This window comes from Cryptomeria japonica, chromosome 5 (assembly GCF_030272615.1).
Source record: "Cryptomeria japonica chromosome 5, Sugi_1.0, whole genome shotgun sequence".
In the NCBI taxonomy this organism is placed as follows: Eukaryota; Viridiplantae; Streptophyta; class Pinopsida; order Cupressales; family Cupressaceae; genus Cryptomeria; species Cryptomeria japonica.
The window spans coordinates 176,382,545-176,410,444 of NC_081409.1; the positions used below are offsets into that span (position 1 = coordinate 176,382,545).

General features: G+C 37.6%; 1 protein-coding gene across 2 annotated transcripts in view; it reads left to right on the forward strand.

The window, feature by feature from the left end:
* Window positions 1-26,513, forward strand: part of LOC131043443 (sugar transporter ERD6-like 4) — a 213,693-nt gene extending 187,180 nt beyond the window's left edge. Inside the window, exons 16-19 of one of the 2 annotated variants that reach the window (XM_057976640.2) lie at window positions 23,317-23,388; window positions 24,578-24,637; window positions 25,039-25,107; window positions 25,761-26,513. In XM_057976640.2, coding sequence (XP_057832623.1) covers window positions 23,317-23,388; window positions 24,578-24,637; window positions 25,039-25,107; window positions 25,761-25,922 — 363 coding nt within the window. In that variant the 3' untranslated portion in view covers window positions 25,923-26,513. Of the gene's footprint in view, window positions 1-23,316; window positions 23,389-24,577; window positions 24,638-25,038; window positions 25,154-25,760 lie in introns of both variants that reach the window. The other variant, XM_057976641.2, reaches the window with a different exon arrangement.
* Window positions 26,514-27,900: the final 1,387 nt, after the last annotated feature.

Below are 27,900 nucleotides of genomic sequence, written 5' to 3' on the forward strand. Positions count from 1 at the left end.
GTGAAAACCTTGGGACCTGTAAGACTAGTTTTGGTCTAAATCAATTTGATCAAGGCAACGATATTCAAATATCGTGAACATGCATTGTTTCCAGGTGTTGTGGTTGAGGCCACTGAACTTCTGAATGTGTTCCAACATGATGTTGGTTAAAGATGCCATCACGAAAATGGAGGTTGAACGAGGTCAACCTAGTGAAAGCATGAGACAGAAGAATCTGATTCAAAAATCAGAATAGAAGCAGTTGCAGAAAAAATCTGAAACCTTGGAGGAGAATTCTGGCACGAATTCCAAGGCACGAATTTTGAGGTTTGGAAGAAACTCAGAAATTAAAAAAATTTTGCAAACTTAAAACAGCATAAATGGTGCCCAAAAAAAACAGCATAAATCTCAACGTCCATAGAAATAGCAGAAATTGTGAACTGTTTTTAAATTCCAAGGCAAATTTGTTGGCACAAAATTTGAGGTGCGGAAAATGAGGCACCTAGAAAAATATGAGACCAACCCAGAAAAGCTCTCGAAAAACCCACCAAGAATCTAAAAACAGAATGCAGATCCGACAGCTCAAAAATCGAGGCATGGAAAACGATGCACCCAGAAAAAACTGTCAACGACCCAGTTGAGGTCTCAAAAAACCCACCAAAGAATCTGCAAGAAAAATAAAATTTCGATTTGAACTGAAGGGTCAAAACCCTAGTCGAAAATTGCAAAAACGCTAAAAAACTCCAAGTTGCAGGCCTGAAAATCTCTAGAACTCTAAAAAAAACATGAACTGCTGCCTAGCACAAAGAAATTCACCCACAAACTAGAAACCCTTGAAACCTCAAAAAGCCTTCAAAAAAAGCAAAATCGTTTTTTATAAAAAAATTTGCCAAACTTTAAAGAATCCCATTGACCCGCTCTGATACCATGAAAAATAAATTGAATGAATGATTCAATAATCGGATAATCTATTCAACAATATACAAGCGTATATATAGAGATTACAAGACGACGTTCTAAATTAAGAACAAGTCGTTTAAAGTGAACTACTAAAAAGCTAAATGCTAAATAAAGCTTAAAAGCTAATTAACTAAAAAGAAAAAGCTAAATGCTAAATAAAGCTTAAAAGCTAACTGACCATTAAACAAGGAACTAAATATAGGTGACTAAAATATAATTAAATATTCTAATAGTCTCAAACACTATCGCTGTCCAAGTAAGGATTACTATGATCTGCAGTTAGTTAATTAACTAATGTCATTAATTAACAAGGAAGAGGCACAATTTGGCACTTGTTTGCAATGGATTATGGATGATGAGACACAACTTCTCACGTCATTCCCCCTCATTGCATATTAGAGGATGATCACGAGTTCATCTCAAGGCATTGAATAATCTTTTTTTCTATACTTGTTCATATTTGTAGCACTTAGAAGAGCTATTAGACAACGAGTAAGAGGAGGGTGATTACTTGTCCAATTACAAGGTAAAGGACACATGCACAAAGGGGAGTTCTAGCAGAGACGATGTCTAGAGGTTTCATAAATACAAGGATATAACAGGAAGAGAAACAAAGATCATATTTCAGATCAAACTCATAACCATTCCAATTGCATGATCATAAGGGGACAAGTCAAGAACAACGATCTTAACAAATAAAGATTAGAATTTATACTCTTGTATCAATAATACAATCAATGAATCACAATAGTCTTAGTACATTTTGCAAATCCATTGCATATTCGAATTTGTATCAAACAAGAAAGGTCGTGTTCTTGTTTATTAGAACATTTCCTATTCATGAAAGACTCACAAATTAAGCCCTTCTTGGTATAAGTATTGCCTAGTAATAATTCCATTATATATTTCCAATCAAGACCATGAGAATCATAAGCATAATTGTCTCATTAGATTGTAAAGATAGAGGAAATCTCATGAGGGACTATAGTTTTACAGAGGTTTAACATGCAGAATTGTAGACCTTACAGTTGGAACAAAGTTGTCTACTTCAAATTGTCCTACATCCTTATCAGAGATGGAAAACATGAGCAGAGTACCTTACAAGAGTGCAGTTTTAAGTTTGATGTGTGCTATGGGCTGCACTAGACCAAACATTGCCCAAGCAATGGGAGTTCTTTTCTAGATATATGATTAATCTTGGTAGAGTACATTGAGATGCAGTTAAATGAGTCTTCAAATAGTTGAAGGCTACCTCAGAGTATTCTTTGTGTTATCGTGGCAATTTGATAGGAGATGAGATTTCCATTGATATTCATGGTTATATGGATTTAGACTAGGCAAGTGATATTGATAGAAGAAGATCTTTTAGTGCTCATATGTTCACATTATTTGGTGGTGCAATTAGTTGGATGAGTTAGTGATAGATTGTGGTTGCTTTGTCCACGACTGAAGCTAAGTATATCGCAGCTACTCATGCTTGTAAAGAATCCTTTCAAAGATTGTGTTCTCATATTGGAGTAAAACAAGGTGCAGTGATAGTTTATTGTGATAGTCAAAGTGCAATTTGCCTAACTAAGAACTTGACATTTCATGCTAGGACCAAGCACATTGATGTTTAGTACCATTTTGTTAGAGATATGGTCGAGGATGGTAGGGTGAAGCTGGTTGAGGTAGAGACTTTGATGAATGTTGCAGATTCTTAAACTAAGGTTGTGAGCACATAGAAGTTTAGATGGTGTTCGGAGTTTATGGGCCTCATGACCCCTAGTGATAAATTATGGTGTAGATACTCCCTTTGCTCTTGCAGGGTTTTGAACAAGTGGAAGATTGTTAGGATAATGATGTCGAAGCCTTATAATTACATATGGTTACTATTTATAGTAAGTTTACATTTGAGCACGGATTGGTCCAAAATTTTCTCCAAAACTACAAGTTGGCTTAATAAGCATGCTAGTAATTTTTTGTTGCAAGATCATGTCTAGATTTGAAGATATTAAAGTTTCCATTTTTTAAAGTTCCAATTGAAAGTTTTGAAGTCAATTTTGAAGACCTTAGAGGTATTTTTTGGACCTAAAATTGGTCATAATTGGCATAGTCAGTTATAGCTTGATAGAGAACTTCACTAGCTTTCTAACACTTTAAATGGTTCATCAATCAGACACCTAGATCAAAAGCTATTGCCTCCAAAAGTTGGGTCTCCTAAAATAGGAAACATTATAATGTGGTGGACACATACATGAGCTGTAAAAGGGCATCTTGGATTGGAAATAAGTTGGGCACCACTTTTTAGGTGTTTTAAGCTCATGGTTTTGTAATACCATTTAATAGTTTCATGTATTGTCTCTCTTATATATATTAGGTGCATGAGATGGAGGTTGTGTAAGAGTCTTATAGGTATTGAGTTACCTCTGAATCTCTAGTTGGTGATACTCCTGTGAAAAGATTTCTTTGCAAGTATATTGTATTTTGTTGTTGATTTTTGAATAATATATTGGGTGGCTTTTGGAGTGTGGGGTTTCTCTCCCAAAAGGGTTTTCCCCACATAAATCATTGTGTTATGGTATGGATGCTATTTGTGTTATTTTTGCGATTGTTGTAAAGATTTGAAAACTTTTTGCATTGCCCTCTCAAAATTAGTGTAGGAAGTTGTTTCGCTACCTTAACTTCCTTTCAGAAAGACAAGATACCATTGAGAAGTCTTTTTCAAACTTGACAAAAAACTTATACATATGAATTTTTGCAAAGACTGCCACTTCCCTCTATTTTTGCTTCATTTTGTCCTTGTCTAGACGTTTTGATGCATAATGATTGAAATTATGACAAATGAAGCGCTTGACTTTACTCAAGTCCTTTCCTAGCTATGAGGATAAATCCTCATCCTCTCCCTTATCCTTGTTGGACTCTTTTCCTTTACTTTTCTTCGTTTACCCAAGGAGGGCTAAATTACTATCACCACTCTTCTTCCTAGCTTTTGACTCCATTCAAGTTTCCTCTTGGATAGACTCATCCCATGGTCTTTCGAAAGAGGGAATATTCTCTCAGGCACAAATACCTTGTACAAATGCGTGCTATAAAGATGAGAAATCATTCAACACCAAGTTCACAAGCTTTGCATTTGCAATTGTCTCCCCAACTGCTACAGGTTGGTCACAAAGTTGTGTGACCTTCATCAAGTAATCGATTGTTGTATTTTATTTAGTTGTCTCTATGGATTTGAGTTTGTTTCACAATATCATCTTCCTAGTTATGTTCTCATTTTGGTAAAGATTAACCAAAGCATCAAACATCTTGTAATGTCCCTACTAGTTAGAGATTACTGTCCTGCAAAACAGATTGTTAGAATACAACATATAAATATATATATATATATATATATAAACCATTTTTAATTTGCAATCTATCTTTAATACTTAATTAACATGATCATAGTTTTCATCTAATAAAAAGGATACGAATGCTATACGAAAGTATGTCCTTAGGTCGCTGTGAAGCTCGCCTTCTTGGAACCCCTTGGTTCCAAGCCCTTCAGGAAATCGAAGATGAGTTCGAATCCTATCTTGGGTGTAACGTCTTACACCCAAGCCATCCAAGGAAGACCCTTGTCTATTCCTTGCCTTGGGTGATGCCTCCATCATCCAAGTCCTCAGAGGGGACCAGCCAGATCCATCTCTTCTTGGTTGAGTTTAATCAACCAAGCCATACATATGCATATCAGTTTTCAGTATATATACTGCCCTAGGGATTATCATAATCCCTCCCTTAGACTAAGTGAGTTTCCTCCCTATAGCCTCCATCATATAATCACATTTATAATACATTTTTGCATTTGATTACTATTCTCCATTCCATAATCCACATTTACATATTTCTGATTTAACATGTATTCCCTAACATATTTTTATAAAAATGTTCATTAACCAATATTCACATTTATTTATTATGTATTTTTCTAATTGTTGATTAATATGTATTCATTAACATATATTTTCACATATCCATTTAACATATGTTTACACATATTCCTAAAACCATTCCTTAATATAAAAATATTCATTAACATACATTAAATATACATTAATTATATTTATTAACATATATATTAAATTATCCATTCATTAATATATATATAAAAATATTAATTACTTGTATTTGTTAACGTATACATTAAATAAATATTAATTATATTTATTAACGTATATAATTAAATGTTCATTATTTATATTTGTTAATATATAACATGAAGTGTTCATTCATTACTTACCTGACCTCTTCCTCTTTCCACACAGCAGACTTTCTATCCTTTCTGCTGCCCTTCCCCCCCTCTCCCCTATTCATAGCACACTTCCTCCCTTATAATGATCTCAGGTCTGTCTTTTTATAACCTAAAAGACACACCTTAAACTTCTTTCAAGCGTCACACCCATTCCCTATTTTTATTTATATATGTTCGCAATAACTATTACCTTTTATTTATTTGATGTATTAATTATTAGTATCCTTCTTCGTGCTAACCAATTTCTTTTAGTAAACACCATCGATGTATTCTTTCAAAAGATACGACTCTTTCCAAAAATCGTTTCTTATAAAAAATAACTACTAATTACCGCTTCTTCATATATGTATTTGTCTCTTCATTGATGCATCATTTCATATGACTTTTCCTCAATCGGTGCTTTAACTAAATCGATTCATTTCTTCACAGAATCGTTTTCTTTTAATAAGACCGATTTATTTATAAATGACTTTGTTAACTCATAAATATATCACTATTAATAATATCGGTATTAATAATAGTGGTTCGCTACAATAGGTAACTCGGCTGTCAATAGTAATATGATTATTATTAATAATAGTGGATCGCTGTTTATATACCCGTCGTAGTTGCTGTAGTAATCACAAACACTCATGAAATTGTTACCACCTTTTATTTGTCTTTGTAATTAGTGCTTTAATCAAATGGATTGTTACCTTTAACCATGAGTCAACTCATTTGTGATGACTTTTACTTGTTTCTAATTACATTGTATTTGTTTATAATATATTAATAATGTTTATAATAATATTAATATTATTAATAATAAATATTAATAAATAAATAATAATTGTTTCATTTATAATAAATAAATGAAACAATAATTAATATTTAATAATAAATAATAAATATTAATAAATAAATAAATTTCAAATATTCCTTTTGTTTATTATATAAATTCATTTAGGGTCTCTCTCTCTCTTTCTCTCCGTATATGTATAACGATCCAGGAGGGGACATGACACATCTCCTTGGCTATTTTCTTTTTAGATAAATGAAGAATCAAATGATCCATTACTGCAACTGTCACATCCTTGTAGTCCACAGTAAGGAGTAGAATAAAATAAGACAATATAAATAAAATGTAAAGAAAGAATGGTGGTAGCATTTTTGCCAAAGGCTTGAGTAGGCAAAAGAACAAGCATTTATTGCAAATTTTCTACTCTCTATGGCCAAGAGACAACTCGTAATAAATGAGTATGGTGCAAGAGAGGGGAAAGGAGAATTCGTGCCATCAATATGGCATGGTGAGCCTATTCTTGGGGGGGTGGGGGTGGAAATAGCATTAGTATGGAAAATATGCGCATTGGGAAAACCTTCACCCACGACCTCCATGAATTAGCAATGTGGGAGTGTAGTTGTAAAAAAGGAGGAAAGAGAAAAAATTGCGTAGGAAGGTAGGTTAGGAGGCAAAATAAGGGTGTAAGGAGCTGTCATTGCTGAAGGGAGCCAATTTTGGGCAACTTGAATGATGGGTAGGAGAAAGTAGAAACAATTTCCATAGCTGATGCCCACACCTTCCTAATGCATGCTGAACTGGGAGCTTTGGAATAGGGAATAAACCTTTGTCAAAGCATAAAGGAGGGAAATGTTGAGAAAGAGGATATAGTAGGGAAAGAGTGGAGGCACAAAGGTGATTAGTACAGCTATTCAACTTGTGGAGGGGATGCATAAAATTTATCGCTGTTGGAGGACAAATATGAGGGGATGTTAGGGAAATAAAGATTACAGTGGGAGAAGAAAAGGTAGAAATAATGCAATAAAAAGTATGGCATAAGAAAGGAAGCTGCTAGAAGTCAATGTGAAGGCATAGAGACCTTAAGAATAGTGGTCTCATGGACCGCAATAGTTGCATTTTATACAAAAAATGGATTTGTAGAAAAGAGTTTAGAAACATTCAAGCAAAATCAATTGGTGGGTGTGAAGCTACATGTAACAACCATTCTCCACATCGTAACTGATTGTGCCACTATGGGAGCTTCAATAGGTTCCGGATTACCATCAAAGTGTTAAGGATAGAGGGTTTTGGTGATAAAAGGGTGAGAAAAACAAGTAAAAGAGAGCCACATGGAGTTGCTCGAGGGGCTTCCAAGGAACACAAGGAGTGAGATCTATACATCATTGGTCGTGATGACGTGTCTGGAATCGCATTGCTGCAAACTCCATACGGCCAACGCAGAATAGAATAGCCGACTGATTATCCTACTCTCTCTTGAGATAAGGAAGTCCCTAATGCTGTTTTCTAAGTTTGATCAAAGGAGACTACCTCAAGGTTTCTTTTGTCAGGTCTTGACTGCGGGATTTTTCAATGGCTTGATGTGTTTTTGCTAGAAACACAAGGGGGACTTATGTTTAACTGGCAATTTATGGATAAGTTCCCTGGAACTTTTACGATCTTTCTATTGGATGATATCGGTTAATTTCATACTGTTTTGATAGGACTGCAAATCTTTTGAATAAAAAAAAGAAAAAGGAGGGAAGGATAGAGAGGGAGAGAAAGACATGAACTGTAAATTCTAATTAAGGCAACAAATTCAGTCAAGCAGACAGACACCTCCAGGGAACTAGATTAAACATCACCAGCTATTTAGACACAATGTTTGCATAAATCCAGTGCAATCTTCAAAGGAGAAACTAGATTTTCATATTATCAAGTACGATATTAGAACTTCTACATTCACAGTATGTATTTGATAACCGAACTAAGCAAGAAAGGGTCCAGATTAACCATGCAGAAAGAAAAACAATCAGCCGTTCTCTAATGGTATGGATTGTAAGGATTCTATCAGATGATTGATTGAAAAAATGCTATGTAAAATAAATAGACATAACTGAAAGCTTTCTAAATTAAGTGAAGAAGGAGACCATGCACTCACAAGGAAACTTGAAAACAGTCTTAATTCATTGCATTAATTCTTGTAAATTTCTCCAGAGCTTTCGCAACAATCCAAAAACTTCTTACAAAAAAGAGGGAAAACTAGTCCCTTAAATAGGCTTCAAAAAGGATGAATGGCCTAGATTTAATCTAAACAAGGGGCCCAGATTCATCCATAAAGCATGGCTGCCCATACCCATAAATGGGAGGCAAATATCAACAACCACCCCAAAATGGGCAATAACTACCCAAAAAGGGATAATTACAACAATTTGGAACAATCCAAAAAGGTGCACCAAAAAAAGTTTTACATTTGTTGACCAAAAGTCAACTGTCACCTTTTTGGGCATAAGTGTACTTTAAAGATTTGGAGGGAAAAAAACACTTTGAGAAATTACTCTCTCTATTTCGGTCTCACACTCTTTCTCTAGAAATTGATCCTCGCCATGCAGGTATTCCCGCCATAAATCATGACCTGCTACTCGTTCCTCGCGAACGTATTCCTGGAATTTGATACACAACTAGAAGAGCAGACTGAATGGAGGCATGGGAGGGTGGCGAATTTTGTACTGCATGCCCTCGAGATACTGGTCCACGTGCTTTAAACCGTCCTTCCAGCTGGAGCGATTACACTCAAAGCATAATATATCTGAATGGAACTGACCAGCAAAACTCAAGTCCTTAGCGGAATAGGAAATCTTATCCGTCCCCAACATTTCTTCCCAGTCCGGCTGGATTGCACTGTTGGACAGGTCATTTATCCATCCTAAAACCATTGATTGGAGGATGGTCTTACCTAGTTCTTGCATGTTCCCCAGAATTACCTCACATGCGTCACTTTCTTTGTCTATAATTTCTTTGGTGTCGTTCTTCATGGTGATGGTCCAGTACCACTCCTTGAGAACACTGATGCTATGAGGATCTAGGATGGTAGACAATGTGGGAATTTGCACATGTGTCCAGAAAAGAACTCTCATGAGGGGAAGGGTAGAGGCTGCCACTTCGTGCATGTGAAGGGATTCCTTCTTTACCTCTAACAACTTGACTAGAGTGAGCTCTCCATGAAGGGCCATTTCTTTCACCTCCTTAAGGATCTGTTCTCCCCTTTTCTTGATGTCTTGCATCCACTCCTTGACAACCTTTGCGATATCTTGAATTCCTTCAAATTCAGTTGTGGTCCTTTGCGCCAACGCTGTCGAGGGAATATGGGATTCAGAGGGGTTGTGTAATGGCCTTAGGAGCTGATCGATGTATTCCTCGGCTTGCTCGACACGAGCCCGATACATATCCTTTTCCGCTGTGATCTCTTCGAGCTGTCTGAGTATGTTCTGCACTGAATCCTTAAATTCTTCTTTTTCTTGCTCTTTGGTAGCTCGTCCGATGGGGACAGTTGTGATGCTATAATCTGCTAGTGTTATCTGATCTGCTGGCTTGCCCACGGGCGGGGTGGCAATATGAAGAGTGCGGTTCCTTTGCTCGTCCTTGGTCACTCTAGAATATGCCCTTGGTTTCTTCTTCCCTTTGGCTTTTGCTTGATCCATACGCGAGAAGATATCCTCTAGATCGATGGGTGTTTTGGTGGCGGCCTTGCGTTGAGCTCTGGCAATCAGCCACTCTTGAGGCACTGTCTGGGTTGATGATAGGGTCAAGTCAGCATTCTGTTCTCCTACGTTTTCAACCGACTGACCACAAATTCGCAGCTGCCCTGGAACCGGAGGAGTGAAAGAGGTGTGAAGCTCTTTGCTTGCAGCTGAATTCTCCCCTATTTCGCTGAACAATTGCCCGACATCCTCATGTGAAGGTTGCTCTTCAGTTCTCTCGAGCTCATGAGTTTCGTCTATCCTTTGTTCTCCCTCGACGGTGGAGTCGTCCTTGGCTGTATTGAGGAGCAGCAACTCGTGATGGCTCTGTTGGGTAGGTTCATGCACTTTGACCCCTTGGGTGGATGGGATTTCTCCTTCTTCTATTTGGTTACCCAGTTCGGTCAATTTGAGGGCTCTTAGCTCAGTGTCCAGTACATCAGGCGCAGGAGGATCATTAGCCTCAAATGCATCGATGTCGCTCTGGGAGGGCGGAGCAGGTACGCAATCCAATTCTATAGCATCATCGGACGAACTGGGATCTTTTGAAGATGAAGTGACCTCCGGCCTCTTTATAGGAATCTTCTCCCTTCTTGTTCTTTTGGACGTCCGAGTTCCTCTGCAAGCCTTAGCCTTCTTTCTTTTCTTTGTTTTCTCAGTTCTTTCCCGGGGTGCACTAGATGTTCCTTTGTCTTCTGAAGACTGAGAATCGAGACTGCCCATCAAATGGTAAGTGAACTGGACTCCCTCATGGACTAGCCTTTCGATCTGTTGATGTAACCACTGATTTGTGTACCTTGCTGGGGCTGCCATAACTGCCTCAAATTCTTAGGCCTAGAGGCAATTTCCTGAGTCTGTGAGCTGATCTGGGACCCGACGGTATTCAAAGAGTTGCATCTGCTGCACACTCAACCTAGAATATTCCTGTCGCCTGACCTCGTAGTCATTGGAGCAATTCTTCCAATAGTCTTCAACTAACTCCTTTGCTTTGTACCTTCGACCATAGGCTCTTTTAGCTAGATTATCGTGATCAAAGTATTTTCTTGGGAAATGGTCCTGTAGGCCATAAGAGGCCAACTTTGCAAGGGACTCCTCTGCTAGGGTAGGGGTCTTCAAGTAGACATCATGGCTGCCTATGATCATAGGAAATGTGAATCCAGCCTGCTTGCTTTCTCGGAGTAAGATGCCGGTTGGGCGGGACTGCCTTGCAACCTCCATAAGAATTACTTTGTCAGTTGGATACCGTGGAAGTCGAAGGGGAGCACCATCGAAGCCAGCTATTTGGATGTAGGAAAACCTGGGGAACTGAATGAACCAGGCTCCATACCTCTGCACTAAAGTAGTAGCTTGCTCCGAGAGCCTTATGTGTAACCCTCCCTACATTAGCCTAACCAGGCACATTGTGAAGGCGTCATTGACGCGTTCATACTGACCAACTGCGTAAGCCGGGCTGTTCTTTTCCCTTTGAGCTATATCCTGGTAGTGCAGCTGTGGGTAACAATCATAGACTTTCACCTGACCGGGCCCATTCTCGATCTCACCTTTCCTTATCAATCCTGGCAGTGGCTGGTCCTTGGCGAACATATAGACCAAATAAGAGGTCATGGTGAAGTACTTCTTCGTTTCGAGCTCAATCAGCTGAGTGTGGATGTTATCGCTTATGATCTGGGCCCAGTCAAACTTAGACTTTCCAACGAAGACCTGCTCTGTAAAATAGAACATCCATTCTTCAAAGTAGCTGGACTTAGGAAGTCCCATGACTCGGTTGAGTAAGGTGACCATATCCCCATGTTCATTATGAAAATCACTCCTGGGGGTCTTTTTTACAATCCTGGTGCTTGAAGGCCTTTTCTCCTTAAACCATTCTTCGTTGATCAGTGCTTTGCATCGGGCCGGATTCATATCATATGCCCCTTGTGCTTCGTCTATGGTTGTAGCTGTGGGATTATTTGGAAAGGGGATGTCAAATGCATCACCAATAGCCTCAGGGGAGAAGTCGGCGATAGTCATATTCTCCAGAAGCACTAGTCTAGACTTTGGTTCATAATGTCGAGCAGCCTCCACTACTAATTCATAGTTCTGTATCGCTGGAGGAAAACCCGCCGCTTGGGCGATGCCACTTTCCACCATCTGCCTAGGCCTGCCATATGCGTTGGGTGAGAAGACCCGATTCCTGAAGTCCTGAATATCGATATGGGCAAGGTCAGTATCACCAATGTTGTCCCAGACGCTCTGAACTTTCGACTCCTGCAATCCTCCCCTCTGATACTGATACTTCATCCTTTCAACCTTACGCGGGATATCTGATTTGGACGCTCGTGAGGTTTCGGCTGCTGCGGGAGTTTTTGATGATTCCACCGCCGATTTAGGCATTTATCCTGCACAGTCGGATGCGGATTACGAGGTGATACAAGAAAGGTAATGCGGGTTAGATAACAAAATGCTCCAGCATGCCGGGATTAATTTAAAATTTAGTTTGGACATGGAGCAATATTTCTAGCTAACAGCTTGATCAATCCCGAAACCAGAATATTCACGAAGATTCCTGACTACGCATTTATACTTATCATTTGTGGATTTTGGATTAACTTTCAACAGAGACAAAGCATGAAAATTTTCCTAAGTTTGAAAAGAGATGCAATTTCTGGCGAAGCCTTAAGAGTGGATTTCTAAATTTCGAGTGCTTTGAACAACGTTTATGAGCGAAAGAGATGCAAATTTCAAGAATTCAAGCATTGCGATCAAATTTTACGCATTTGTCTATTTGATTTAAGCATTTTTCAAATGATCATACACAACAAAGCGTACTTACCTAATGGGAGCAGATGGCAAGAGATTACCCAACCTTGTCGCGTGAAATGAATGGACGATCCTTGGGTGATTGGCAATCTGAGTTTAAATGATCAGGAGGAGCTAATGCAACACTTTACCTTCTTATTTTCGGACCTTGGATGGTTTTCAAATTTCGAACTGCGTTTTCCTCTTTGCAAGCTTCGCAAATTTCGCGTTTTATATTTCGTGATTTGCACACCTCTGGCGAATTTCGGAGGTCTTTGGGGTTTTAGGCGAGCTGGAGATTTTTGGAGCACTTAGCACACTTCGTAATTTTTTAAAAATTCGGACTTGAACGCCCCCTTTTCGCATGCTTTGTAAAACCCTGGAGTCACAGCGCCCTTCGCGATCTTGGCGATTCCTGGAATTTTGGAGCTCGACGCCTATAAGAAAAACTTCAGACTTCCAACGCCTATATGCAGGTTATGTTAGATGCATTCGCTACCCAAGGAAGGGTTTGGCGGTCCGAAAAAACCTTGGAGGGTTGAGTGTGGATGTTAACCTCTTAAACTGTGCCACCCTTCGCGATTTTCATGACTTCAAGAGTCACGGCGCCCTCATTTGCAAAAAAAAAGAAACTTTGGACCTAGATGCCCTATGCGATCTTCGGAGCATTCACCCTCTTTGTTAGCAAGTTGTAACACTTGTATCTTTCCAATTTTTGCTTTCCAAGTCCGAAAAGGACTTCGAGGCTTTAAACGATTTTCGGAGCTAGGGCACTTTGCGATTTTCGGACCAAATGCGTACCTTTTAAATATTTCGCACACTCTCCATTTGCCCTCCAGGGTCCGAAAAAGAAGACTTAAGTGATTTCGAACGATTTTCGAACCCTAACGTGTTTTCGCGATTTTGCCCTTTCCACTATCTAATTTTACTCCCAGGTCTGGATTTGAGCGTCTTAAGTGATTTTCGGAGCTGGGGGAGGTTTTGCAAAATCTCGCACTTCATACCCTTTTCGAAATTATTCTAGGGTCCGAAAATGAGGCGCTTTAGTGATTTCGGACCACAAGGCCCCTTTTGGAACATTTCACGCTTTATACTTTTTAATCCCAAGGGTTCGAAAATGAAAAACTTAAGTGATTTCGGACTACTTCGCACTTTATCTCTTCTTTTAAAATTCGCTCCAAGGTCCGAAAAAGTAACGAGTTAAAGGTTTCGGACTTAGAAGATGATCCCTTGCGACATTTCGCACCTACACATTTGCCCTGGGGTCCGAAAATGTAACGCCCAAGTGCTTTCGGAGTTGGAAACACATCTAGCGAACTTCGGACCTGAACGCCCATATGCGTGTGCTCTTTACGTTAGCCATTTTTTAAATTTCGGAGCTGGGGTCCAAAAATAGGGGGGTTTTGAGACGTTTTCGAGGCCTGAGGAAAACTTTGCATTTTGTGCCCTCCATCCTTCGTCCTAGGATCCGAATTTGGACATTTTAGCGATTATCGGACCTGGAACCATCTTTTGCAATACTTAAAGGCTTTCGCATTATTTTCGGACCAAATGGAAAGCATCAGATTTTGAAATTTTCACCCTAGGGTCCAAAATTCGATCCCCTGGGCGATTTTGGCAAGATTATCTTAGTGAAATTGTTCGGACCTCAGACTAGCCTTTTGCCAGATTTCACAAATTTGGTTTTAGGAGGCTTCAGGATTCTAAGGCATTTGGCCAGGCAATTCGATCGTTCATTTGCAGGCGAAAATTATCTTTTCTTCAAATCTTATAAACATCGCTGCGACAATCCTTATGCAGTCTGCTTCACAGCTGTTGTGCGAAAAACGGCGGCTTTGGTCTTCATGCGACCTTTAGGCGCACTGTCCTTGCTTGGCGGGCTCCGCCAATTCCTACTACCTTACGCCTACCTAAGGCGATTTCAAAACTTCGAACAAAACTCTTGGCGTTCACGACCGAGAGCTAGACTAGCCGGGAGGATTCATCGGCTCATTACTTCAACATCAATCACTTCACGGACCAGTCGCGGACTCGCTCAAAGAGACGCGAGAAACTCCACGCGAAACTTAGCAGGCAACGACGGAAAACTCAAAACAGGAAGGGGGACCCTGTCGGCAACAGGGAGCGTGTGCAATGCACAACAGGTCGTTATTGCATGGAGAAGTGATTTTTCAACGTCAAAACAAAAGTATCTTTGAGATAATCCTAGAGCTAAGTATAATCGTCTTTCACAATTATGTTTCCAAAAGAAAATAAATAAAAGAGATGAACTTTGAATGTCTACTCTTTCCACCAAGGATAATTAATCACAGCTAGTTTATGCTAATGAAAAGATTGTAGGTATTATTTTTGAGGAGTGTGACATTATACCATCTAGTCTCTTTCCTATGTGTTGTAGGTGATTTGAATCAATTAACTGGCATTGTGTAAACTAGTTCTCGCATTGTTCTCATCTTATCAATATCATAAACCCTTTGACTTGGAAATCTTAATCTAATATAGGACAAGGAAGTATATTAGAATTTGCTAAGCAAACTGTAGGAGGAAGTGACAACTTATTTTAAAAATAAATGTATTAATTATAAAAGGGTAATTCTTTTCGTGGTTGGGGATATAGCATAATTATTTCTTGCTATCTATACTTTGATATAATTACCTTGAATCTTGAAGCCACTATCAAGAACTTTTCTACCAAAAGACCAAAGGAAATGGATTTTAGGTTGCTTATTTCACAAGCATGAAATGCTTTACTAGAATAGAACCCATATTAAATCAACCACTTCAACATCATATACTTTGTTTCCTAGGAAAATAGATTGAAATACATGGTGCGATAAACCTACTTAAATTATAAATATTCCAAGCACCACGGTGTAATGTGCAATGCACCAACATTCATTTCTTATTTGGGATGCACTATGGATAGGAGATAGTTAGCCATTGTATATGAGCCAGACACTATTTTATTTGTGATGCCTATATGAGTTGGTCACTAATTTATTTGCAATGTCTATATGAGCCAATCGCTATTGTCTTTTCGATGTCTATATGAGCTTGTCATTATTGTCTTTGGGATGCTTTTATGATCCACTCACTATGTATTTGTGATGTATATTGGAGCTACTCAATGTGTATGTGATTTATGCCAAAGCTAGTCAGCTTGTGTACCTGTGATTTGTATGAGCTACTCCCTTGTATATATGTGATGTATGCTTGAGATAGTCATTGGGTGTGAGATCCATGATATGACCCTTGTGCATATGTGTATATTGAACACTAATGATTGGTAATTTTGATTATGGAACTAACACCTAATGGCAATGGTTATCTTTCATTGTAAAGGAACTAAGTTAATAGTGTTGGCAAATGCACACTCCAATGAGAAATTGTAGGCGATTGAAGGTTTTGCCATTGATGGCAACCTTGCAATCATATGATACCAGCAAGACAATTATACCGGCACTGGCAACGACAAACTCTACACCGGCACACAAAATGTCGATAGGAATTTTATTTGTAATATATTTTGTAATTAATTGTAAAATCATTGTAAGCCGACATGGCGAGTTGTAAGATGACTCATATATGTATGAGATCATTATAGAACATTTGGTAATGAAGGATAGGCGAAATAATGCAGACCTAATATGCGAATTTTAGGTTAAGGGTTTATGTATGCAGCAGAGCTAAAACCGGTATTGAATCTGGCATAGCAGATGCTATTTTGAAGCAGTACAAGACATTGGATTATTATAATCCATTTTTGTAAGTCAGTGTGACTTCCTTTTGTAATTGAGTAGTGAGCTCTAGGCACTTGGCCTTCCTTAATGTGCAGGCCCCTATTGTAGCAGTAATATTCCCTTATTGGCCAGTAAGTGAATATTGTGGGTCGCAAATCCCACCGAGGTTTTTCCCACACCGGGTTTCCTCGTTAAACTACTATGTTATGGTGTGCTCTTCATGTGGTTATTTTTTTTCTTGTTTATTGCATTATTTCTGGTTTACCGGTACACAGTATTGATATGCTTTACATGTTTTAAATCAAGTAAATTCATTAACCGGTTAGATACTGATTCACCCCCTGCCCTCTCAGTATCTTTGGGAATCTTAACAATTGGTATCAGAGCTTGGTCCTCTATTTTCAGAAGTCTAACAGCTTGAGGAAGATCTTGACACCGGTAGAGATGGAAAACTTGAAGAAACAATTGGAAACAGCTCTTTCAGACTATGATACAGAAAAGTTGAAAAATATCAAACTTGAAGATGATCTAAAAGCTGCTCAAGATATTATTCAAGCGCTTCAAAAAAATCTTACCATTGCAAGAAATAAGAGAAGAGAACTTTGTGAAAAGATGCAGAATGAGAATGATGATAAGGAAACTCTTAATGATCTGGTAAACAAGCTAAGACAAGAAAATAGTACAACAAAGAATGAGATGCAGGATATGACTATGAGATTTTGTAAAGAAATTGAAGATAGAAAGAAAATTGAAGAAGACTTGTCTAGAAGAGTGAATGATGTTGCAAATGAAAACACAAGACTTAGTCATGAAAATGATATGTTGAAGATAGATCCGATGCATACACAAAATGACTCAAATGAATTCATGAGACAGAAAGGAATCTTGGAAAGAGAACTGGCTATTGCAAATCAACACAAGGAGAAATTCAAGAAAAGCTCAGAAGAACTTGGTGACATGCTAAAGAATCAGAAACCTAATGGTGATACAAATGGGCTTGGGTTTGAAACAGGTGAAAGCTCCAGTACTGCAAACAATCATGATCATAGCAAACCGGTAAAACAACCTACTGCTTACAAATTTAATGGCAAATGCTTTAACTGTAACAAGTATGGTCATAGAGCAAATCAATGTAGATCTAGAAATTATCAAAGCACTAATACACCCACCGGTCAATGTTCTAAATGCAACAAAGTTGGTCATAATTCAGAAAATTGCAGAATGAATGTAAGATGTTATGTTTGTGGAAGATTTGGACATTTATCTAATCAATGCAGAACACATATTGGCATAGGATATGGAAAAGCTATCCAGAAAAACAATGTGACTTGTTATGCCTGTAACAAGATTGGACACATTGCTAAATTTTGTAGAAGCAAGTCCTCACCGGCAAATAACAAAGATCCTAGTTTGAAAGGTAAAGAAAAGGTTGAAGAGGTAAAGCAAGAATTCTCAAAACAATGGATTAAAAAATCAGATCAGAATGTTGATGGGAATACTCCTCCACCGGTAGAACAGAGTAACACTCCACCGGCAGGAGACTCTTCATCCAACTGAAGAAAATTCTTTTGGGGGTTTAGCAACTAAGTGAAAAACATGCTATTATTCCCTCGATTGATGGTGAGAAGTTGAAATTACTTCTATACCGGCAGATGAGTTAAGTTGTGACTTAACCGGCAAGTATTAAATGTGGTAGATGGCGAAAATAACATTATAAAGAAAGTATTTTGGCTCCATTTTCATTCACCGAGCATTCAAACTTTCGAGAGTGCGAAAATTTCCAAGCGAAGACACCCTTAGCGAAGCAATTCATCAAGCAATCATTCCTTAAGGCAGATAAAGGTATTTATACCCATGACTTCTTCATCTACTCCTGAATTCATTGCAAACCCTACTATTGTTGAGGTAGTTAAGCGCCCTAGACCCCTTTTCAAACTGGTTCCCAAAATTGCTAAGAAAGATGATAACATTGGTGCATTCTCTAAAATCCCTAAGGGAGTAGTTTATGCTGAAGACCCTAGAATGTATATACATTGTCATATAGAGGAATTGGGTGATGATGAAATAAAAAACATGTATAAATCTGAAATTTGTGATGAACCCGGAAATGTCAAAGCTGAACACAAAATAATAGAAACCCTAGGTTTTACAAAAATTCTTAGTATCCCAGATTTTCCCAAGGATATCATAAGAATTGTGCTAAGCAGGGTTCATGGTGAATTCTTTTGGCTGGACTCTATTCACAAGATTACTAAGGAAGCTGTCAAAGCTGTAAGAGGGTTACCTTCCACCAATAACAGACCTGACAAAACCAAGAGAGTCTCAAATGACACAGTGATAGACCTAACTGGTGCAACATTTGACAAGAGATCACTAAGGGTAAATGATGTAACGGATATCAATGTCAAATTTATCAGTATGATATTAGGCTACAAAACTACACATGCAAATAGGTTAAACTCAATCTCTAGCCTATGCATTAAAAGTGCCTATGATATGGTAAAAGATAATGCAAGAATAGATGTGTGCCAATGGCTTAAAGATGAACTGATTGATAATTTGGGAAAGATAAAGAAAGACAAATTGGGGAACTAAAACAAACTGAAGAATCAAGTGAACCCCCGGACATTGGAAAGGCAAAGACCACAGATGTGCATACTGATGCATCCACTGAGCCACCGACATCTACTGAAACTGAAAAACCAACTGAGTCACCGGCAGTAGACAACACAGAGAAACAGGCAGAGCAATAGGCTCCTTCACAGGTACAGACAGAGACAGTGCCACCGGCCCAAAAGGATAAGCCTAAAATTTTGTTTTTAGAAATGCAAACCCAAGCAGATCCTCCAGAGAAAGAGGAAAGAAAAGTTAAAACTACAACCGGCGAATTACAGATTGTAAAAACTGTTGGACAATCATCTGGTGCAGCCATGACAGAGTTCAGACCTACTAATGTAACTGAGGTCTTATTAGATTCAATAAAGAGAATAACAGAATGCAATGCACAAGCCTATAAGGCTATAGATGACACTTTACCAATTTTGAAGATGATAGCACCCAAGTGTAATGTGGATAATAAAGATTCTTTAAATCAACTTGACATGTTATCTAAGTATATTACTGACAACATTGTTACAGTTGAACAAATAAATGAGGAAGCATTCAAAGAGAAAATTGAGAAAGAAAAACATAAATTCTTTGAAGAGGAAATAAAGAAGTGCATGAGACAATTTGACACTCTTTTACCGGCACTATGTAAAACACTAAAAGAATTTAAAAAGTTGTACAGAGATATATGTAAAATAAACTTTTTGAAAGTAGATATAGACAAGAAGATCAGTATGGTACAAGAAGAAATAAATAAATTAGCTGACAATTTCATTAATTCATCTGAACCATTATTAGTTTTTGAGCAGAAAATAACAGGTTTTGAGGAGGAACTTCAGAAATTTGAAAGAGAGAAGGAAAGAATAAAAGGAAAGGGAAAAGATCTGAAATGGAGACTTAGTCCAAAATTGGACTACCTCGCCTCCTTGAGAAAAGAGATATCTGAGGCATTGGTTCAAGGACAGAAGACACCGGAACAACAAATGCAACACCTCACCGGTACAATTCAGAGGACAGAGGCTGCATTAAAGGACAGTGAACGGTTCACTGAGAGCCTGAATCTGGTATTGGCAGACCTTTTTCAAATTGTAACCAACCGGTTACAAGGATGAAGCTGGAAACCACACTCAGTTGACACTTTGACAACCTTTGTCATTGATGCCAAAGGGGGAGTAGTGGTAATGAGAAAAATGATTAGCAGAAGACACCATCAGCTCAGGGGGAGCACATATGATTTGGCACACAGTTTTTGGTAAGACAATTTTCGCAAATTCTTTTTGGACAACACTTTTTGGATTTTTCTCATGAGTGTTGCCATCAATGCCGAAGGGGGAGATTGTTGGCAAATGCACACTCCAATGAGAAATTGTAGGTGATGAAAGGTTTTGTCATTGATGGCAACCTTGCAATCATATGATACCGGCAAGACAATTATACCGGCACCGGCAACGACAAACTCTACACCGACACACAGAACACCGATAGTGAAAGAAAGGATACCGGCACCCAGGCCGACAGGAATTTTATTTGTAATATATTTTGTAATTAATTGTAAAATCATTGTAAGCTGACATGGCGAGTTGTAAGATGACTCATATATGTATGAGATCATTATAGAACATTTGGTAATGAAAGATAGGCGAAATAATGCAGACCTAATATGCGAATTTTAGGTTAAGGGTTTATGTATGCAGCAGAGCTAAAACCGGTATTGGATCTGGCATAGCAGATGCTATTTTGAAGCAGTACAAGACATTGGATTATTATAATCCATTTTTGTAAGTCAGTGTGACTTCCTTTTGTAATTGAGTAGTGAGCTCTAGGCACTTGGCCTTCCTTCATGTGCAGGCCCCTATTGTAGTAGTAATATTCCCTTATTGGCCAGTAAGTGAATATTGTGGGTCACAAATCCCACTGAGGTTTTTCCCACACCGGGTTTCCTCGTTAAACTATTGTGTTATGGTGTGCTCTTCATGTGGTTACTGTTTTTCTTGTTTACTGCATTATTTTTGGTTTACCGGTACACAATATTGATATGCTTTACATGTTTTAAATCAAGTAAATTCATTAACCGGTTAGATACTGATTCACCCCCCCCTCTCAGTATCTTTGGGAATCCTAACAAATAGATTACGCTTAATTAATAGTCAGAGTTGAAAGAGAGATCTCGTACAAGAGGAGAGAATGAAATCCCTCCAACATTTGAATGCGAACCACGAGCCTTTAATTTCCCACAAGAGGATACGTAGGCAGGGTCATCATGAATGAATCCTTGAGGCTTAGGTATGGGCCTAGGGATGACCTTATTTATGGGAGCTCAACACTATTGAGTGTAAGCACATATAAAGTAATGTTGTGTTATTGTCACCATGGTGAATTGAGGGGTTTTCAAATCAGCATTCTAAGCTAGGTGAAAAATATTTGGTGAATTAAGTTCGTATTCAGTGTTAAGTAAATAAAAAGAAAAAATTGTGGTGTCCAAGGGGTTGGATTTTACAGCATCTCATCATTTATGATATCCCAAAGATCATTCTCTTCCAGAAACAAAGTCACCTTGACTTTCCAAGGAAAGAAATTTAATGTACCTTCCACTCTATTATGAAATCTGTGGCTGGTTGATGCCATTAACTTTTTTTCTTTTTCTTTACAGAAAATTCCCAGATCTAGAAAAGTAAACTACTCAAAAGATTTTGAAAAAATATCTATATAAATTTACCCTGGCCGTTGGTGGTTTTCAAACCTTGGTTGTTACTATGGAAAATAGCTTCGAAAACCCTAGTCATAGGGACTAAAAACCCTAGTTGCAGGTGCACCATACAACAACTGAAAAACACTTAACGACAATTTTATTACAGCATGATTTTCAGAATAAATAATCTTGACAAGTGCCATTAATTCTGACAAAACCTGGTGCAACTAAGGCTTGCACACAACTCAATGGATACACTTATCCAATATCAAGTGACTTCTTGGGTCATGATGTACTCTATTTATATGTCAACCAAGTGACATCTCCTTAACATGGTTTTGGGGGTTGTATGCACAGGGATAGATTCCTTAGGACTGAAATCTTAAAGTTGCGTTGTAGGAAAAAATCAAAATTTGCAAACAAGAAAATAAATGCTATGCTAGGAAAAAAGCCTATTGTATAACTTCTTCAACAAATTAGTAGTTACACAGTAGACGCTACAGGTTCAATGTAGGTGCTGCAGGTTAACGAAGTTGATCTATCGACTATAATAAGCTTGACTGCGATAAACTTGACTATAATAAATGGACTTAACTATATGTGCAATAATCTGGGCTTATGTGATTGCAATCCATTTCAAGTGGCCCCTAGCTTGGATTAAGTGAATCCTTCTCTTTTCCTATATTGAACTGTTATCTGAATCAGAATATCAGAATGCTCATAATACTGGAGTAATGAAAGAGACTCATATGATAGGAAACTCACAAATTATCTTGACAAAATTTGTTGCATGCGTACAAAATCCACTGTCCCTATATTCTCGACTATACAGTATATATATTTGCTCCTACTTTTGTACATTTATTACACTTCTATAGCTAATCATCACATTTGTCCCATCACACCCAAGTAGGAGGACGTCTTATTTTAGTAACGACAGTAAAACTAGGAGACTAGATCTTAGAATGTTAAAAGAGGAAAATTCCTATTAGGACTTTCAAACATGAGCATAAAAAGGAATCCGTTGAAAAGCATAAGGAGTGGTTGAATTGTCTTCATCCTCTGTGATCCTATCTATCCTGCTGGAGAATAGACATTTTGCCACCGGCTTGAACATTCCTCCTTACAGTTGACGAGGTTCATCCTTGGCTGCAAGGAAGATGTTGGCATGGCTGCACAGCTACATGCATATTGTGGCCTTAGCTGCAGGTATGCCACAGTCATGGCTGTGATCCTTAGTTGTTTTTGGCAGTAATCAGCTCCACAAAAATCCTTATTTAAAGATCATTATAAATTTATAAATAAGATAAAATGCTATATTACTTTGAAAATAACTAATCTAAATGACTTTCTCTCATCTCTATGCAGGTTTTCTGTCAGTTTCACTTTGTAATTAATTTTGTATTCATAATTCGATGAATGCAAATGAATATCGTCCTGTGATTTATTTATTTGTTTTTAATTTGTAATCATCATTTTTTTTAGAGTTTCCATAACTTTGTGATCTCTTTCATCTCCATCTAGTTAAGGATCAAACTTGAATTTACTTCCATTCTGTTTTACTCGTCTACTATTCTTGTTTCTTCTTTTGTATGAACAACATTACTTTAGCTTACAGTTACAAAATATACTGCTCACCAAATTTAGCATAGCCATTAAATTTTATTGTAAAATTTCTAAGCTTCCTACATCACGTAGTAGGTTAGTGTTTTATGGTTACTGCATCTCATGTAATGGTATGCTTTCTTGGCATTGGTTGCATATAACAATAATGTTGACCAGTGGAGAACTTTCAGGACATTGCTGGTGATGAGATTTCCCCTGACATGAGTACGTGTGTTGGGCTGCTTGCTATCTTTGGTTTATTGGTAAGTTGTTCTAACGAGACAAGATAGGTTTAGATCTTTCAGATCTATGTGATGATTTCATAACATATTATTGTTCTTGTCAGTTCTCATGCTATGACATTATATTCTTAATCCAGCAAATTCATTGGCTATGTAAAAGAAGTGATTTTTAATTCATTTATGAAAAAATTAGTTTCTACAATCATGTATATGCAGCTCACCAACTGTAGTAAAGTAAGAATCCCTATGAACTTTGGCAGGTATGACCAGATGCTCATGATAAAATATTTCAAACTAATTAGAGGAGTTCTGCAAATATGATTTTTGGTTTTCAATCATGAAAAAATCCTATGTTCTTGATACCTGTGTTGACTTAAATCTCATACAAAATTGGAACTCCTTATCCCCTTACATGAAAGTCTCTCCTCATCTTCAATATTTTTTGATTTTTTATATTAATGTTCGGCTAGTCATTAGAACAAGCTGAGATAAGTAATTTTGCAATGGTTTCATTGGTCTCATCTTTCATTATGCTTTTAATCTATATGAAACTAAATACCCTGATGATTTTTCTTATCTACATCAAACACATTAATATTATCTCTGTTGGGGTAAATGCCTTGCTCAGGTTTGAAATTCTGAATTATCGAACTCAAAATGTTTGACATCATTAATTTCCATTTTTATTGTATCCTACTTTAGATTGTTCTAGGAAGAAAAGTTGGTACATGTTAGATATGATTTGTAATACTCCAATTTCTCTCTCTTCTAGCAGCACAAATCTGAGCTGCATCTTTTCTTGCATCCATGCTGGAAATAAATTGTACCCTATAAAGATTGTTTGAATGGAGGACTTGTCTACATAAGGCTCATATTGTTCTGGTACTTAGGCTCAGAGCTCCTGTACAATATGATGAATGACTGCTAACTAAGAATCCTCTTTGATTGGTGGATTACATTGCAAATGCTTCTTTGATTGGTGGATTACATTGCAAATGCTTCTTAGATTTTCTCTTTCTTCATTAGCAATATATCATTTTGCATACCCATGCGAAATTACATTAGGTGTTAAAACATCTGTGCCTGTTTACAGAAAACATAACATAATAACCTCATTTTGCTTTGGTTCATCATATAAGTTTTTGCCCTTACATATTGAGAGAAGGATTCAGCATCTGTCTATCTTTACTGAAGTGGTTTTTTGTTGTAGGTATATATCATTTCATACTCTCTCGGAATGGGGCCAGTCCCATGGATAGTCATGGGAGAGGTTGGTATCATTAAGTTTTACAAAGATATGTTTGGATTTTGTTTATATGATAGATTCTGGGTCTTTATGTATTTTAGTAAAATATCAAGTTTATTATGATACTAAATAAATTATAAAATGGTTATAAAAGTGAAATATGTATTTTCATGCATACAAGCTCTCATTTTGTATTTTCAATTTACGGTGTTTGATCCAAGAGTAAATCTTTGTTCTTCATGTAATCGAATATTCTTCTAGTTTTAACAACTAACCTCTAAAAAGACAATCATTTATAAAACTCATTATTTAGTGCTTTTGTATTTGTTTTGTGAACAAAATAATCATATATGCCCTTCTCTCTGCATGGATACTGGATTCTTTTACTGGTGCAATATTAATTGTGACAGTTTATTTCTCTGCAGATTCTTCCTGCTCGTGTAAGGGGCACTGCAGGGAGCTTGGCGATTCTGATAAGCTGGTTTAGTGCTTGGGTAGTCACTCTCACATTCAATTTCATTCTTGAATGGAGTGCTCCAGGTCATAATCACTTCTGCATATTTTTTCCCAATTTTTTAGCCTCACCTTATTCAGACTTAAGTTATTTACTAAATTTTAACTGAAGAGCTCAATTTGTGGAATTTAATATTCATTTTAATTGATAAACCAAGATCTCTGCAATAGTAGGCAGATAGGATCCATCTTTCCCCTCTTAGTAATAAAAAGTTCCTATATTTATAGGGAGAAGCCAAACTGGTTCTCCTATGCTAGGTATATCCTGCTATGGTGCAGAGTCCAACAGAATGTCTAATATGAATCGTTTGCTTTAATGTTTTAACTTTTATCAATATTAGACAATTCGATGCCTAGTCCATTTTGCTAGAAATCCTAGTTTATAATTTGATAATGTTAAAAAGAATGGTAAAGAGAAGAGTGTACCTCTTTTCTCTCCAATTTGCCATGTGGGAAGAAACTTGGTCCTTTAATTGAGAGTGTGTTTGCTTTTATTCACATTGCTTTTTTGGGACAACTGCATTAACACAGGAGAGGTCAAGAGGCAAAATAACAGTGTAATATTAGTAGCTTCTCCAATCACATGTTCCACTGGTTAATATCTTAACCAGCGTTGATTTTCTTGTCCATGCAGGTTCCTTCTGGATATTTGCAGCCATATGTGTCAGCAATGTCATATTTGTTGCATTTTTTGTGCCAGAGACTCGGGGGCGAACTCTTGAAGAGATTGAAGCATCATTCAAATAATTTGTGTATAGAGAATGGCTTCCTGTGGATTATGTCCTTTTGTTGGTAATGAAGAGTGCGATGCTTGTGTTACTCCTTCAGAAAGCATATGTGTGAAAAGCTTAGCCTTGGAAGATATATGACTACTCAAAGCATGAGATTCAAAAACAATTCCAACAGCTTATATTTCCAATCAGCAATTTGATTTCCAGTCATGAAGCTGCATAACTGCAACTCTTAAGGGGTATTGTTGTCGTATAAAGGGTTAAGATTACCTTTTTGTGCCATTGTATTTCATGTAACGTTCAAATTGTAAATGTGAGAGGTGCTGTTGTTGTTCCACAAAGAATACAATTTGTGTACAATAGCATACTTGCCAAGATAATTCAAATATGTTTACCACTACCAGTAAACGTAAAGTAAATCTATCTGTGGAAGAATGATTTTATCTGAAGCAAGAGAAACTGGATTCATGTTCTCTCTGTTAATGTACAGAGTGGAATTCCTGCAAACCAAATATTTGGCATCTATGGAGCATGTTCAGGTTTTTGGTATGAATTTATCAGAGTTAATCATTCCTCCCATCTTAGAAGCGTAAGTTTTACCCATGAGCAAGCTCTTTATTTTGAAAATATATTTGAGTGGCAATGTTCAATCTTTATTCTTTTTCCACTTTTGTGTCATTTATTCTTGGTCAGTTGCTTGTGAGGGCATCTATTTTGGATTATCTCCTGACTTTAGTTCTGGTTCGAAGTTTACTTTTGCCCCTAACACTCGTCTATGTTTTCAGAGTTCATCAGCTCATTTTGGTCACTTGTAATTTCATTTTACTTATGCTGAATCCGATACACAATTTGATTCTTTGCCTTTTTGAAATTCCATCCTCAAACTATCATTTCTTTTAATCTTTTAATTTCTAAACCTTTTGATGGCAGATGCCTGCTAATATTTCCACTGGCTGAAATCCAGATATTTGTACTCATGAAACTAGTGGACAAACACAATTTCAATGTTTTTAGTAAATTCGGTGTCATTTATTTTTACAAACATATTAAAGTAATCCCTATTTATTAAATGCTATATTGAAAAAATAATTCGTCTTAAAAATAATACTATGCAAGCTGCAGAAAGAAAGATACAGTATATTAATGTTAGCAAATGTTCAAATTGATCAGCGGGACTGTAGGTACAATGAGCATTATAATAAACAAAAGGAATGCTAAGGTTTGGGTCTCATGGAGGGGGATTTCCTAAAAAACAGAACTCTAGCTACTGAGATTTTTTAGGAATATTTTAAAGTTGGTGGTCCCATGAGTTTTTGTTTTTTTTGATGAATAGGCAATCATATCTATTAAATTTTAATAAAGAGTAACACTATTCACAAAAAAAAGTAGGGGGATATGGGATTACCCCTCCAAGTCAAGACGGGCAAAGCTCGAAAAAGCCAAAAAACACAAGCAGTGCCTAGAAACTAAGCAGAAGATAACAATATAACTGCCGCTAGGCGGCTAAAGAAATCTTAGTGGAAGGCGGAGGTGGATCTTTATCATTTTTAGGACCCCATACATCAGTGGGGTCCGGAGCATCATCCGGAAGGGTCCAACACTCATCAACAACAGTAGCCTCCTCAATGTTCTCAACAACACGAACAGGAGAAATGGCTAGAGCCAAGAAAGGAAAAACCTTGAACGAGATGGGCCAATTAGTAGTATCTCTAGTGGGCTACCCACAACCTCCACCAGCAAAAGGAGCGGAACCACCAACACTGCTCCCACCAGGAGTCGGAGAAGGTGAGCACTAATGGTGGAAGTCACGACCACCACATTAGCAGTGACCCTGAGATCGCAGAGTCTGAGAGTGGTGAGAATAACTACTCCCATGTCGATGCCCACGTGGAGGAGGACCCCACACGACGGAGAAGGACCTCGAGATGGGGGGAGATCGGGAGGTACTCTAGCAACAATATAGGAAGCATTACCCCAATGATCAAGAAGCACTTGAAGGCGGGCCACCTCCAAGGCGACCTTGTTTGCTTGAACCTGAATATG